This window comes from Panulirus ornatus, chromosome 73, assembly GCF_036320965.1.
Source record: "Panulirus ornatus isolate Po-2019 chromosome 73, ASM3632096v1, whole genome shotgun sequence".
In the NCBI taxonomy this organism is placed as follows: domain Eukaryota; kingdom Metazoa; phylum Arthropoda; class Malacostraca; order Decapoda; family Palinuridae; genus Panulirus; species Panulirus ornatus.
In genome coordinates this window covers 14761508-14778548 of record NC_092296.1, presented here as the reverse complement: position 1 = coordinate 14778548, position 17041 = coordinate 14761508, and the positions used below count along the sequence as shown (strand labels likewise).

Here is a 17041-nt window from a genome sequence, read left to right as displayed (position 1 = left end):
AATATGTGATGTGAGGTGGTTTGATCGAGTAAGTAATTTAACGGTAAGAGAGATGTGTGATGATAAAAAGAGTGTGGTTGAGAGAGCAGAAGAGGGTGTTTTGAAATGGTTTGGTCATATGGAGAGAATGAGTGAGGAGAGATTGACCAAGAGGATATATGAGTCAGAGGTGGAGGGAACGAGGAGAAGTGGGAGACCAAAGTGGAGGTGGAAAGATGGAGTGAAAAAGATTTTCAGTGATCGGGGCCTAAACATGCAGGAGGGTGAAAGGCGTGCAAGGAATAGAGTGAACTGGAACGATGTGGTGTACCGGGGTCGACGTGCTGTCAATGGATTGAACCAGGGTATGTGAAGCGTATGGGGTAAACCATGGAAAGTTCTGTGGGGCCTGGATGTGGAAAGGGAGCTGTGTTTCCGGTGCATTATTACATGACAGCTAGAGACTGAGTGTGAAAGAATGAGGCCTTTGTTGTCTTTTCCTAGCGCTACCTCGCACACATGAGGGGGGAGGGGGTTGTTATTCCATGTGTGGCGAGGTGGCGATGGGAATGAATAAAGGCAGACAGTATGAATTATGTACATGATATATATATGTATATGTCTGTGTGTGTATATATATGTATACATTGAGATGTATAGGTATGTATATTTGCGTGTGTGGATGTGTATGTATATACATGTGTATGTGGGTGGATTGGGCCATTCTTTCATCTGTTTCCTTGTGCTACCTCGCTAATGCGGGAGACAGCGACAAAGCAAAATAATAATAATAATAATAATAATAAATAAATAAGATAGTAGCTCCAACAATTTTATATGGATGCGAGACATGGGTTATATATGAGGATGTGCGGACAAGGTATCAGTGTTGGAAATGAAATGTTTGAGAACAATATGTGGTATGAGGTGGTTTGTTCAAGTAATAAAAGAGTAAGAGAGGTGCAGTAATAAAATAAAGTCGGCTGAGAGTTGAATAGGGTGTGCTGAAATGGTTTGGACATATGGAGAAAATGAGCAAGGAGAGTTTAACAAAGACAATATATGTGTCAGAAGTGGAGGGAAGAAGAAGGGGAAGACCAGATTGGCGATGGAAAGATGGAGTAAAAGAGATTTTGAGTGACTGGGGCCTAAACGTGCTGGAGAGTGAAAGGCATACATGGGACAGAGTGAAATGGAACAGTGTTTTGCAAGGGTCAACCTGCTGTCAGTGAACTGAACCAGGGAATGTGAAGCAAGCAAGGTCTGTGGGGTCTAGTTGTGGACAGGGAGCTGTGAATTTGGTGCATTGCACATGACAGCTAGAGAATGGATGAGTGAATGCAGCCTTTCTTTGTATTTTCTTGGTGCTGCATTGCTAAATTGGGAAAAGGCAATCAAGTATGAAACAATTACTTCATTTGATGAGGCTGATTTGAAATCAATCAAAACACTGAACGCTCTTGGTGTAATTGTTTACCCAGATTTGAAGACCCCATGAAATCAATCACACAAGGAAATACTGTACTCTACCATCAAAAGATACTAACCTGGCAGCAGAGGATTCCCCCACTGGTCAATTTGTCCTTCATATCAGCATAATAGGTCTCACTGAAAAGTGAGACTGCAGGACCTAGAAATAGTGGAAGGACTAGAAACAAGTATTGAAAGAGATAATCACAGACATACATCAATTTCACTTTGCTGTTTCCCACATTCTGGGAAGATACCAAAAACAGTTAACTAAAGACTAGCCTCATTTACTCATACAAATTTTACATTCAAACTTACAATGAACCATTTTTGGTATTCACAGCAGAATAGTCTACAATAATGTTACAGAAGTCCCTTGCCTAATTCAGTATTTTCAACAAAGGTTTTGAGTATCCACAGTATATTCTTTCTGCTTATCAGGGAACTATTGTGGCAGCCAAAAGCTACTTCTAGCCAAGCCTGGCAGGATCCAGCACAGGGGTAGAATGGAGATGAGCACAGCCATGCAAGAATGAGATAACCGCATCACCCAAGCATTGATGCCTGTACTCTGGTTGTGCTATTCTACCTTACTGTGACTCTCATCAATTAAGGAGTCTCAGTGCATGCCAACTTTTGATAACTTTAATATGTTCATTACTTTGTGCCCTTAAATATTGCCTCTAAGAATAACATTAGTGATGTGAGACGTTCTACCCCAAGGAGGGTAAGGAGAGTGATGTCTTTAGAGCAAAATGTGTGGGCTCATTTGTTTCCCTTGCATATGGTGATAGTGCAGCATCTATCAGGAAGCATTTTAGAGTTAAAGATTCAACAGTGTGAACCTTAAAGAAAAATTAGGCATATTTTTGGGTGGCACAACTGGCTGGTTGCTTTGTAAGACTGCAGGGGTCATGCTCAGAACATCACGGCAAATGTATTGTCTTATTTCTATACAATATTGCATTTTTACTCCTTTTCTGTACACTTTGTACACCACATTAAAAATCATGGGCCCATACCCACAGGGCATGACATAATATGACACACAACACAAGCATTACTAAAAAAAATTCCTGAGGTACAATGCATGGTTAGTATCCCTGGCCAGCTGAGATTCCAGTTACTCTGTAGCTTGTGACTGGCATACCAATTCAAAGTGGCTCTACATGCAAATTGTGCTTCATGAACCACATTATGCTTCACAACACAAATTAACCACTACAACAGTGTTCACAGTAACAACACAGAAGTATTCTATTTTTGCTAACAACAGACTTGCAGTCACAGAGTTATTTTACTTTTAATTCTATCAATAGTTGCTCAGACACAGTTTAACCTATCTGGCATGAGAGCACACACAGTCTACAGTATACTTGGACATGCCAATCTGTCTAGCATTTTTGCAATTGTTGACACCAACATCATGTAGTGGTATGATTGTTGTGTGTGTTCTCTCCAGGGTTTTCATCTCGTCTAAAATAGCTATGATTCGACATAAACATTTCAATTCCTAATGTTTGCTCCAAAGCTCAACTCAATGCAAGATGAACCAGTTACAATTCCAACATATTCAATACTCCGTATTCAGATAATGAACCTCCTGTGGTAAAAGTCTATGCTAACATTAACACTGTTTGTTTCACATGAATTTCCCCAGCAATCCCCTCCCCAGACTTACTAATCTTATCATGTTTGGCATACTACAGTACTATTTTTTTTCTTTTTTTATTGTGCTTTGTTGCTGTCTCACGCGTTAGCGAGGTAGCGCAAGGAAACAGACAAAAGAATGGCCCAACCAACCCACATACACATGTATATACATACACGTCCACTCACGCAATATACATACCTATACATCTCAATGTACACATATATATACACACACAGACATATACATATATACACGTACATAATTCATACTGTCTGCCTGTATTTATTCCCATCGCCACCTTGCCACACATGGAACAACAACCCCCTCCCCCCTCATGTGTGTGAGGTAGCGCTAGGAAAAGACAACAAAGGCTCCATTCGTTCACACTCAGTCTCTAGCTGTCATATAATAATGCACCGAAACCACAGCTCCCTTTCCACATCCAGGCCCCACACAACTTTCCATGGTTTACCCCAGACGCTTCACATGCCCTGGTTCAATCCATTGACAGCACGTCGACCCCGGTATATCACATCATTCCAATTCACTCTATTCCTTGCACGCCTTTCACCCTCCTGCATGTTTGGGCCCCAATCACTCAAAATCTTTTTCACTCCACCTTTCCACCTCCAATTTGGTCTCCCACTTCTCCTCGTTCCCTCCACCTCTGACACATATATCCTCTTGGTCAATCTTTCCTCACTCATTCTCTCCATGTGACCAAACCATTTCAAAACACCCTCTTCTGCTCTCTCAACCACACTCTTTTTATTTCCACACATCTCTCTTACCCTTACATTAGTTACTCGATCAAACCACCTAAATCTACATATTGTCCTCAAACATCTCATTTCCAGCACATCCACCCTCCTGCGCACAACTCTATCCATAGCCCACGCCTCGCAACCATACAACATTGTTGGAACCACTATTCCTTCAAACATACCCATTTTTGCTTTCCGAGATAATGTTCTCGACTTCCAAACATTCTTCAAGGCTCCCAGGATTTTCGCCCCCTCCCCCACCCTATGATCCACTTCCGCTTCCATGGTTCCATCTGCTGCCAGATCCACTCCCAGATATCTAAAACACTTTACTTCCTCCAGTTTTTCTCCATTCTAACTTACCTCCCAATTGACTTGACCCTCAACCCCACTGTACCTAATAACCTTGCTCTTATTCACATTTACTCTTAACTTTCTTCTTTCACACACTTTATCAAACTCAGTCACCAGCTTCTGCAGTTTCTCACATGAATCAGCCACCAGCGCTGTATCATCAGCAAACAACAACTGACTCACTTCCCAAGCTCTCTCATCCACAACAGACTGCATACTTGCCCCTCTTTCCAAAACTCTTGCATTCACCTCCCTAACAACCCCATCCATAAACAAATTAACCATGGAGATATCACACACCCCTGCTGCAAACATACATTCACTGAAAACCAATCACTTTTCTCTCTTCCTACACGTACACATGCCTTACATCCTCGATAAAAACTTTTCACTGCTTCTAGTAACAACTTGCCTCCCACACCATATATTCTTAATACCTTCCACAGAGCATCTCTATCAACTCTATCATATGCCTTCTCCAGATCCATAAATGCTACATACAAATCCATTTGCTTTCCTAAGTATTTCTCACATACATTCTTCAAAGCAAACACCTGATCCATACATCCTCTACCACTTCTGAAACCACACTGCTCTTCCCCAATCTGATGCTCTGTACATGTCTTCACCCTCTCAATCAATACCCTCCCATATAATTTACCAGGGGTACTTAACAAACTTATACCTCTGTAATTTGAGCACTCACTCTTATCCCCTTTGACTTTGTACAATGGCACTATGCAAGCATTCCGCCAATCCTCAGGCATCTCACCATGAATCATATATACGTTAAATAACCTTACCAACCAGTCAACAATACAGTCATCCCCTTTTTTAATAAATTCCACTGCAATACCATCCAAACCTGCTGCCTTGCCGGCTTTCATCTTCCGCAACGCTTTTACTACCTCTTCTCTGTTTACCAACTCATTTTCCCTAACCCTCTCACTTTGCACACCACCTCGACCAAAACAACCTATATCTGCAACTCTATCACCAAACACATCCAACAAATCTTCAAAATACTCACTCCATCTCCTTCTCACATCACCACTTCTTGTTATCACCTCCCCATTAGCCCCCTTCACTGAAGTTCCCATTTGCTCCCTTGTCTTACGCACCTTATTTACCTCCTTCCAAAACATCTTTTTATTCTCCCTAAACTTTAATGATACTCTCTCACCCCAACTCTCATTTGCCCTCTTTTTCACCTCTTGCACCTTTCTCTTGACCTCCTGCCTCTTTCTTTTATACATCTCCCACTCATTTGCATTTTTTCCCTGCAAAAATCGTCCAAATGCCTCTCTTTTCTCTTTCGCTAATAATCTTACTTCTTCATCCCACCACTCATTACCCTTTCTAATCCACCCACCTCCCACGCTTCTCATGCCACAAGCATCTTTTGTGCAAGCCATCACTTCCCTAAATACATCCCATTGCTCCCCCACTCCCCTTACCTCCTTTGTTCTCACCTTTTTCCATTCTGTACTCAGTCTCTCCTGGTACTTTCTCACACAAGTCTCCTTCCCAAGCTCACTTACTCTCACCACTCTCTTCACCCCAACATTCTCTCTTCTTTTCTGAAAGCCTCTACAAATCTTCACCTTCGCCTCCACAAGATAATGATCAGACATCCCTCCAGTTGCACCTCTCAGCACATTAACATCCAAAAGTCTCTCTTTCGCGCGCCTATCAATTAACACGTAATCCAATAATGCTCTCTGGCCGTCTCTCCTACTTACATACGTATACTTATGTATATCTTGCATTTTAAACCAGGTAGTCCCAATCACCAGTCCTTTTTCAGCACATAAATCTACAAGCTCTTCACCATTTCCATTTACAACACTGAACACCCCATGTATACCAATTATTCCCTCAACTGCCACATTACTCACCTTTGCATTCAAATCACCCATCACCATAACCCAGTCTTGTGCATCAAAACCACTAACACACTCATTCAGCTGCTCCCAAAACACTTGCCTCTCATGATCTTTGTTCTCATGGCCAGGGGCATATACACCAATAATCACCCATCTCTCTCCATCAACTTTCAGTTTTACCCATATCAATCTAGAATTTACTTTCTTACACTCTATCACATACTCCCACAACAACTGTTTCAGGAGTAGTGCTACTCCTTCCCTTGCTCTTGTCCTCTCACTAACCCCTGACTTTACTCCCAAGACATTCCCAAACCACTCTTCCCCTTTACCCTTGAGCTTCATTTCACTCAGAGCCAAAACATCCAGGTTCCTTTCCTTAAACATACTATCTCTCCTTTTTTCTCCTCTTGGTTACATCCACACACATTTTGACACCCCAATCTGAGCCTTCGAGGAGGATGAGCACTCCCCGCGTGACTCCTTCTTCTAAGAGTTTCCCTTTTTAGAAAGTTAAAATTCAAGGAGGGGAGGGTTTCTGGCCCCACGCTCCCGTCCCTTTTAGTCGCCTTCTACGACACGTGAGGAATGCGTGGGAAGTATTCTTTCTCCCCTATCCCCAGGGATAAGTATTCTTTCTCCCCTATCCCTAGGGATACTACAGTACTACAGTAGTCATAAATAATTTCATGACTCATTCCCTGCTTCATAATCATGTCAGTTCTGTGCTTAATGTTATATTACCATTAGAAAAAAAAAAAAAAATCTGTGTTGTTTGTGCATGTGGTCTTATGTTACTGGACGTATACATGCTTTCCAACATCTACACTTTGCAATGATGTGGGTTTATCTCACTGTATCTCATAAAGGAAGAAATCCCTAAATGGCATCCCGATTCACTGGTTGCCATGCACTAATTAATATAGTTAGGCGGTTTGATTATTATAATACAGACAACAACAGCATGCCATCTAGAGGACTTCGCACTAACACACTATGTATCCTGTTTATCTACCGCTTAATATGACACATGGCTCCAGAAAGCAACACATTACTTACACACACACACACACACACAAACATATAGAGAGAGAGATGGGTATCAACCACATTACATAATCAAGGTTCTTGTAGCAATGGTCATTCCGGGCATATTAGAGCCAAGGGTGACAAATAACCTTTTTATGGGTGTACATTTCTTTATACTTCTGGAGAATAAACATGTTTCTGAAGTACAAAATGCTGATTTTTAATTCTAAAGTGCTCATAATAAGACTTAAGGTGTCTCTCAAGGGTGACTCTCTAACCCCTGATCTACCATAAGGTCAGTGCCTTGCCAACCACAGTTTTGCCATTCACGTGGTTTTCCAGGAAAATAGACCTGCAGTTGACAAGGGACCTCTGTAACAAAAAGGGCAAAAGTGGTGAATTGATACAGTGTACAACATTATGGAAACAATTACAGGCTCTCCCCTACTCACAACCTATGCAACTTACAACCATCCATACATACAACCGGAAAAAATAAAGATGATGAAATATGACCATTAGAATCTTAAATAAAAGGTAAAGAGAAACTACAGAATCATATAAAAAAGCTGGTTAATAAAAAATGTGATAATCAAGACAGGAAATGAGAAATGACTAAGATAAAAGAGTGCTGTACAGTGTATTCTCAACCAAAGCAGTCAAAATAACTGAAAAATGACACTTGGTTAAGTTCTATTTTCATAGAAAAATAGAGTGGGAGCACAATGAGGAGTCAACTGCTGCTAATATTCACTAGTCATAACCAATAAATTCTTAACATCAAAGATATCTTAACTCTTAAAATATTCAACTTGTTTTCTGCAACTTTCATTATTGCAACACATCTTAAGATGATGGGAGAATTTACCACTTTTATTTGCAAGACGCTCATATTTCTCTTTCTTTTTTGAGGTTTCCATTACATGTAAATTGCAAAATATAATAAGAATTACAATACAAGAGTATGAAGCACTTTAGGATTAAATACACACACAAATGCAGGAAAAAAAAAGCATTTAGTAAAACCTACCATCTTTTACTTCATCATTATTTCCATCACTGCTGACCACAGGATCTGATGCATCTGTGATTATCACATCAAATTTCTCCTCTGTCTTCTCCAAGAATTCTGCACCATCGCCGGAGTGCAATGTTAGTTTAGGATTGGAAAATCCACAACCCATTGAAGGTACAAAAGACTTGCATGCCTCAATCACCTGTTATAAAGCTTGTAGGATGTATCTTCACATACACAATACTAGCATTCTATGAAAACTGTGCTAAAGTTAGGGTAAGGACACATTAGCACCATATTCAAATCAAACATTCATTAATTGTGTGAGAACAGAATGTATCTTCACTAATTACGGTTAACTCATCTACAACATTTTGTCATATAATTCATAATGACTTAAGTCCAGAAACAATAAAATATAAGTGATTCAGCATGAAATTCTTGTCTTATGAGGCATGAACCTTAGCAATATACAGAAATTCTATAATGCAAGGTAAATATCCAAAGCTTGAATAAAAAGATAAGAATCTTTAAATGTCTCCATTTACATGAGGGTACCAGCTGACCACCTGCCTGCTTAGGACAACATGGTAGCCAAAAGATGCAATGAAATGAGAAAACCTAAAATCCACATCAGCTGACACATGACTCACATCAGTATCAATCTCACACTGGACAATCTTCTCAACTGCTGGGTGTTTGGCAGACTCCCGTGCTACGCCACCATCACCTCCTCCCACAATGAGCACCTGGAAATATTGATATTACTTTAATCAAAACAAGCTTACTGGTGAAAGCATCCACTATACATAAAAAGAAGCAGATGGCCTGCATATTACCATTTCCAAATCAATTCATATGTAAAAAGCATAAGAATGATTAATGTGAAGTTTCTCAAAAGAAGCGGAAGAAAGAAAGAGATAAGTACAAAAGGGAAACCGAAAATAAAGTGAAAAATGCTGGTGATAATCTTAAGATTACATGGAAAGTAATCATGTGAGCCTAAAGGCAACTAGCAGCACAACAACCATCAATGAACCATCCAAGTGAGAGAGAAAATCACAGGAAGGGAAATTTTTCCCCTTAAACCATCAAAGTAAGAGAATTTCCCACGAAGGAAAATTTTTCCCCTTAAAGCACCACAGTGAGAGAGAAGTTCCCAGAGAGGAAAAATTCCCCCCTAAACCAACAAAGTGAAAGAGAAATCCATAAGATGAAAAAGTTCCCCTTGGACATCTACACAGCCCTACCATTGAAAATTTTTATCCTTAAAGCACCAAGGTGAGAGAGAAGTTCCCAGAGAGGAAAAATTCCCCCCTAAACCAACAAAGTGAAAGGGAAATCCTTATGATGAAAAAGTTCCCCTTGGACATCTATACAGCTCTCCCATGGTAATCCTTATATGGCTTAGATTGCTTAAATGATCCCTTGCACTTCCATTTCTTCCACTCTTTTGCAGACATGCATAAATTGACAAACCTCTAACACTGCAGCGCATCTCTGGGCCACTGGGATTAGTGAACTTCCCAATCTCTATATTTATCTAAAGGTAGTGCTTTATGGCTTCCTAGCCTGAATTACATTTTCCCAAAGCTGTCAGTGGAATGAACTAGGGCATATGAAGTGGTCAGGGGAAACCAAAGAAAAATCTGGTTGAAGATGGAGGCCTGTGGTTTGTGCTTTATACGAGACTGCTGGAGAGTGCTTGCAGGTGAATGAGACCCTTCCTTCACATGATCCTGGTGCAAATGCAAGAGATGGCATTCCTGACCCTTCCAATGATATCCCTTCTCCAAAAGAACACTCAAACATACTCATAATACACGAATAACAATATCTTCCTTAAACCAACCTCACACCTAAACAGGAAAGTCATGAAGAACCTACTCAAAATCTATTCAGAAACACTTGCCCCCACCCTTTTACTCCCAGCAATACAAGTCGTATAATTAAAACCTTAAAGAACTCTATTGATTCAGGCCCTGACAACATATCAAATTTTCACATAAAACACTGTGGACCTTGGCATTCCAAGCACTTGCAGCTATTTTCAACCACTCCTCGCTACACAGCAACACTCCTAACATCTACCAACATCATATCAATCCTAAAACTCTTCAAACCATTATCAAATTGGTCCTTAAAATCAAGTCTTTCATTTATTATGATTCTCAAGGGCCTTCATGTTAACTTCTCTCCCCATAGTCTTTCCTGTAATGCATTTGTAAGGAGACACTGATATATTGTTAACTGTCCCATGACTTATTTGTTAAAATTTTTCTTCATTGAATACCATTAAGTTCTCTTCAAGCCATTTGTATATAGTAACCAGATCTCTTGGTTTTATCCCTTGGTCTTCCTCAATTTCCACTGTTTTATTTATTCATCATCTGCAAAACATCCAACTATACTTTCTCTTATGCCATTATCTAAGTCAGATATCATGATTACAAAGAGTATTGAAGCTAATACCATTTTATGTAGGAACTAAAGCCCAAATGGGAATAAATGTTGACAAAACAACAAACTGGAGTAGATTTTTTTAGTGACAGTAAGACATGACTCAGTGAAAATTTAATTCATAAGCTTTATGTAATCTTCACTGTAATCAACTGTGGACATGAAATAGCCAGTGATAAATGCAAAAGACGCAGCTAGATGCTACGTTGTACTGTGAGTGGTATATATGCCTATGTCCATTCAATAATATGGTAATGCATGGGAAACACATAATAGATGAATTATGTACTCCAGTATCTTATGCCTCAGAGCAACCAACTCACAAAACTATATGAAATGCAAGACAAAAAAACACTCTTAATATCAAGAATGAAATCAAGCACATATCTAATAAACTGGGAACTGCTGATTTCAGATTTGATGCTGATCCATACCTGATCTGATGTAAGAGCTTTCTCCTGTTATTTTCCAGTTTCACTTTCGCATGCTCTGCAGCTTCTACATCAGCTGTTGTAGCCTCATCCAACAGTCACATTTCTCTAGCCACCATATCTGATAAAATTAGGAAGCTGGTCATGGTAAGCAATAAATTCACTTTCAATGATTGGCTTATCTTCTTTCTTCATTAAATCCTCTTGAAGTTTGAGGTTCTATTTTCTATCATTTGCCTAGTCATATGAAACCGTTGCACCAGCATTTCTTGCATCCAGATTTTCAGGGCATCCTCCATCTTCACAAATGAGTGTACTGAGATGCATCTTTGAAAAAGATGGTTAAATAAGACTTTCCTGACAGATTTGCTTTTCTTCTTTATGGTGCAAATCCTACTCTCATTAATGCCATAAGTGCACAACTGCTGAAGCACTAAACAATGCACTAGCTCATTCAGTTCCATAAACAGGCTTACTTGTAGGAGTACTTGCTTGACAGTCAAAGAGGTAACTGGTTCAAGTGGGCAGTAGTGTAGAAATATGACTGGCAAACGAAGCGTCCTTACCCTTTGAAAGCTAACAAAGAAATGACACAGTGGTCAGTGTGGCATGCGCAGCCTTGTCATTCTGCAGCGCATGGCCGGCTAGAGTTGCATTATATTGTGACAAATCATGTTATAATGAAAAAATGGGAGCAATTTAGATGCCTGTCTTTTCAAATCATGCTATTTCACAACTCTAAAAAAATCTTATCAACATTATCATCACAATTACAACTATCAATATCATTATAACTATTGAATCATTATCGCTGCATTATCATTGTTGTTGTTGATGACATAATTACCATTATTACAATAAGTAAATATTCTTTCATACTATTTGCCATTTTCCGCATTAACGAGGTAGCGTTAAGAACAGAGGACTGGGCTTTTGAGGGAATATCCTCACCTGGCCCCCTTCTCTGTTCCTTCTTTTGGAAAATTAGAATGAAAAAAAAAAAGAGGGGAGGATTTCCAGCCCCTCACTCCCTTCCCTTTAGTCGCCTTCTATGACATGCAGGGAATACGTGGGAAGTATTTTCTCCCCTATCCCCAGGGATAATATGTAAATATATATATATTATATATCATTCTTAATCGCTGTTTCCCGCGACAGCGAGGTAGCGCAAGGAAACAGACAAAGAATGGCCAAACCCCTCATATACACATATATATACATAAATGCCCATACACGCACATACATATACATTTCAACGTATACATACAGAGACATATACATATATACACATGTACATATTCATACTTTCTGCCTTCATCCATTCCCATCACCACCCCACCACACAGGAAACAGCATCCCTCCCCTCCAGCAAGGTAATGCCAGGAAAAGACAAAAAGGCCACATTCATTCACACTCAGTCTCTAGCTGTCGTGTGTGATACATCAAAACCACAGCTCCTTTTCCACATCCAGGCCCCAGAGACCTTTCCATGGTTTACCCCAGATGCTTCACATGCCCTGGTTCAATCCATCAACAGCACGTCAACCCCAGTATAACACATCATTCCAATGCACTCTATTCCTTGCACTCCTTTCACCCTCCTGTATGTTCAGGCCCCAATCGCTCAAAATCTTTTTCACTCCATCCTTCCACCTCAAATTTGGTCTCCTGTTTCTCCTTGTTTCCTACATCTCTGACACATAAATCCTCTTTGTCAATCTTTCCTCACTCATTCTCTCATGTGTCCAAACCATTTCAACACACCCTCTCCTGCTCTCTCAACCACACTCTTTACATTTGCACACATCCCTCTCACCCTTTCATTACTTACTCGATCAAACCATCTCACGCCACATATTGTCCTCAAACCCTCCTCCACACAACCCTATCTATAGCCCATGCCTCGCAACTATGTAACGGTGTTGGAACCACTATTCCTTCAAACATACCCATTTTTGCTTTCTGATAACGTTCTTGCCTTCCACACATTCTTCAACACTCCCAACCTTCGCCCCCTCCCCCACCCTAAGATTCACTTCCCCTTCCATGGTTCCATCCGCTGCTAAGTCCACTCCCAGATATCCAAAACACTTCACTTCCTCAAGTTTTTCTCCATTCAAACTTACCTCCCAATACACTTGCCCCTCAACCCTACTGAACCTAATCACCTTGCTCTTATTCACATTTACTCTCAACTTTCTCCCTTCACACACTTTACTAAGCTCAGTCACCAACCTCCGCAGTTTATCACCCGATTCAGTCACCAGCGAACAACAACTGACTCATTTCCCCAGCCCTCTCATCCCCAGCAGACAGCACACTTGCCCCTCTCTCCAAAACTTTTGCATTCACTTCCCTAACCACCCTATCCATAAACAAACTAAACAACTATGGAGACATCACACACCCCCGCTGCAAACCAACATTCACTGGGAACCAATCAAAGTCCTTCCTTCCTACTCATACACATGCCTTACATACTTGGTAAAAACTTTTCACTGCTTCCAGCAACTTACCTCCTACACCATATACTCTTAAAACCTTCCACAGAGCATCTCTATCAGTATCTCCAATGCCAGTTCCCAACTGAAACTCCCTCAAGGGGGTTACCATGAGAATAATCTCCATAATTAGTGAAATTCCGTGCCACCTCTTTGCCTTTAGTGCCTCACCCTTAAAAGGTCACTGGCAAAGGGCAACTCAGGTGGAGTGTTTGTGCAAGTTCCTAACTAATGCTCTTACAGACTACTTCAACTTCATGCTCCTACCTAATGTTCCTACCTACTAATCCTACCTACAGCTCCTGCTTAATGTCCCTAACTACTACTTCTGCCTAATGTTTCTACCTAATGCTCCTGTCTAAATGTTCCTAAATACTGCTGCTATCCATTGCTCCTACCATGTAGCCAAAAGGCAGGGCTAGCAGTGTAACATGGCAGGGAAATCTAGAATGAGAGCTTACATACAGCGATCACTGCACAAAAATCAAGTTAAGAAAAATGAGCTATGTTAAGTGCTGTCAAATGTTATGTATAACAAGAGGAGATGGCATGTTTGTGGAGAGAAAGAAAAGACAGTCATTTTACTTCTTTCATCACTGCATAAACACTGAAAAGTAAAACAAATTAAATAATTTACTTGTGACAAATAAGAAAATAATCTTTCTCAAAAATGAAAAAACAGATGACTGTGGTTAAGCCAAACAAAATGCACTGTAATGCATTTATTTACAGAATACACCTATAAATTGAATTTTCATATACTTTTGTTATCAACATGAAATCCAGTCTACTATTTTTCAACATCTAACAGCCTGATAGAAGAAATGGTATGTTTTGGCAGCAGGAGTGACTTGCAATATAAAGGCAAGTTCAGACATCCATTGGACATCATTGACAATCACTCAAAGTGGGTTGTTAAACCAATTTTTGGTATGACCCATGGGTTAAGAACCACAGTCTCTTAGAGGCTAGTGCCAAGTTTATACTTTCATCATGCATCATCAATAACTGCTCTGTCCTGTGTTACAACAAACTAATTACAACCAAAACACACTAACCTTCTTTGGATTGGGGTGGGAGTTGATGGGCAGGAAGGTTATCATCTCCTGGTATGATGCCTCATCCCTCTCAGTGAATTGGATAGCTCCATCCAGTACCAAAACTTTCCCATAATGTGTGCTATAGATGAATATACTACTTTAGACATTACAATTTTTAATATCTTTCATATCATTCTAATAAGTTTGATCAGTATTCCTATGTGGATAATGCAAATATATATCTTTTTCATTTATGATTGCCAATTCCTGCGCCAGTGAGGTAGCACCTGGAACAGATGAAGAAAGGCCACAGCTGCTCACACACACACAAACACACATATATTTCTTTTTCATACATATTCGCCATTTCTCGCATTAGCGAGGTAGCATTAAGAACAAAGGACTGAGTCTTAGAGGGAATATCCTCACTTGGCCCCCTTCTATGTTTTTTTTTTTGGAAGATGAAAGCCAGCAAGCTGGCAGGTTTGGATGGTATGGCAGTGAAATTTATTAAAAAAGGGGGCGACTGTGTTCTTGTTTGGTTGGTAAGGTTATTCAATGTATGTATAGTTCATGGTGAAGTGCCTGAGGATTGGCAGAATGCATGCATAGTGCCACTGTATAAAGGCAAAGGGGATAAAGGTGAGTGTTCAAATTACAGAGGTATAAGTTTGTTGAGTATTCCTGGGAAATTATATGGGAGGGTATTGATTGAGAGGGTAAAAGCATGTACAAAGCATCAGATTGGGGTTAGAGCAGTGTGGTTTCAGACCTGGTAGAGGATGTGTGGATCAGGTGTGCTTTGAAGAATGTATGCGAAAAATACTTAGAAAAACAGATGGATTTGTATGTAGCATTTATGGATCTGGAGAAGGCATATTATAGGGTTAATAGAGATGCTTTGTGGAAGGTTTTAAGAGTATATGGTGTGGGAGGTAAGTTTCTAGAAGCAGTGAAAAGTTTTTACCAAGGATGTAAGGCATGTGTATGAGTAGGAAGAGGGGAAAGTAACTGGTTCCCAGTGAATGCCGGTTTGTGGCAGGAATGCATGAGGTCTCTATGGTTGTTTAATTTGTTTATGGATGGGGTAGTTAAAGAAGTGAAAGCAAGAGTTTTGGAGAGAGGGGCAAGTATGCAGTCTGTTGTGGATGAGAGGGCTTGGGAAGTGGGTCAGTTGTCGCTCACTGATGATACAGCGCTGGTGGCTGATTCAGGTGATAAACTGCAGAGGTTGGTGACTGAGTTTGGTAAGGTGTGTGAAAGGAGAAAGAGTGTGGTTTAGAGAGCAGAAGAGGGCATGTTGAAATGGTTTGGTCACATGGAAAGAATGGGTGAGGAAAGATTGACAAAGAGGATATATGTGTCAGAGGTATAGGGTATGAGGGGAAGAGGGAGACCAAATTTGAGGTGTAAGGCTGGGGTGAAAAAGATTTTGAGCAATCGGAGCCTGAACATGAAAGAGGGCGAAAGGCGTGCAAGGAATAGAGTGGATTGGAACAATGTGGTATACTGGGGTCGACAAGCCCTCTCATCCCCAAAAGATTGCATATTCACCCCTCTCTCCAAAAACTCTTGCATTTACCTCCCTAACCACCCCATCCAGAAACAATTCAAAACAACCACGGGCACATCACACACCCCTGCCACTGACCGACATTCACTGGGAACCAATCACTCTCCTGTCTTCCTACTCGTACACATGCCTTACACCCTTCTAGCAACTTATTTCCAACACCATATACTCTCAAAACCTTCTACAAAGCATCTCTATCAACCCTATAATATGCCTTCTCCAGATCCATAAATGCTACATACAATCCATCTGTTTTTCTAAGTATTTCTCACATATATTCTTCTAAGAGTATCATTAAATTTTAGGGAGAATAAAAAGATGTTTTGGAAGGAGGTAAATAAAGTGCGTAAGACAAGGGAGGAAATGGGAACTTCAGTGAAGGGCGCAAATGGGGAGGTGATAACAAGTAGTGGTGATGTGAGAAGGAGATGGAGTGAGTATTTTGAAGGTTTGTTGAATGTGTTTGATGATAGAGTGGCAGATATAGGGTGTTTTGGTCGAGGTGGTGTGCAAAGTGAGAGGGTTGGGGAAAATGATTTGGTAAACAGAGAAGAGGTAGTGAAAGCTTTGCGGAAGATGAAAGCCGGCAAGGCAGCAGGTTTGGATGGTATTGCAGTGGAATTTATTAAAAAAGGGGGTGACTGTATTGTTGACTGGTTGGTAAGGTTATTTAATGTATGTATGACTCATGGTGAGGTGCCTGAGGATTGGCGGAATGCGTGCATAGTGCCATTGTACAAAGGCAAAGGGGATAAGAGTGAGTGCTCAAATTACAGAGGTATAAGTTTGTTGAGTATTCCTGGTAAATTATATGGGAGGGTATTGATTGAGAGGGTGAAGGCATGTACAGAGCATCAGATTGGGGAAGAGCAGTGTGGTTTCAGA

The 17041-nt window shown here is 40.4% G+C and overlaps 1 protein-coding gene across 4 annotated transcripts in view; it reads right to left on the bottom strand.

The window, feature by feature from the left end:
* The window catches only part of SpdS (Spermidine Synthase), an 85669-nt gene that overhangs the window by 16605 nt on the left and 52023 nt on the right, over window positions 1-17041 (bottom strand). For all 4 annotated transcript variants that reach the window (XM_071661296.1, XM_071661293.1, XM_071661295.1 and 1 more), the window contains exons 3-6: window positions 14602-14722; window positions 8805-8900; window positions 8167-8353; window positions 1527-1609 (exon numbers count right to left, since the gene is read on the bottom strand). In XM_071661296.1, the coding sequence (XP_071517397.1) occupies window positions 1527-1609; window positions 8167-8353; window positions 8805-8900; window positions 14602-14722 (487 nt within the window). The remainder of the gene's footprint in view (window positions 1-1526; window positions 1610-8166; window positions 8354-8804; window positions 8901-14601; window positions 14723-17041) is intronic.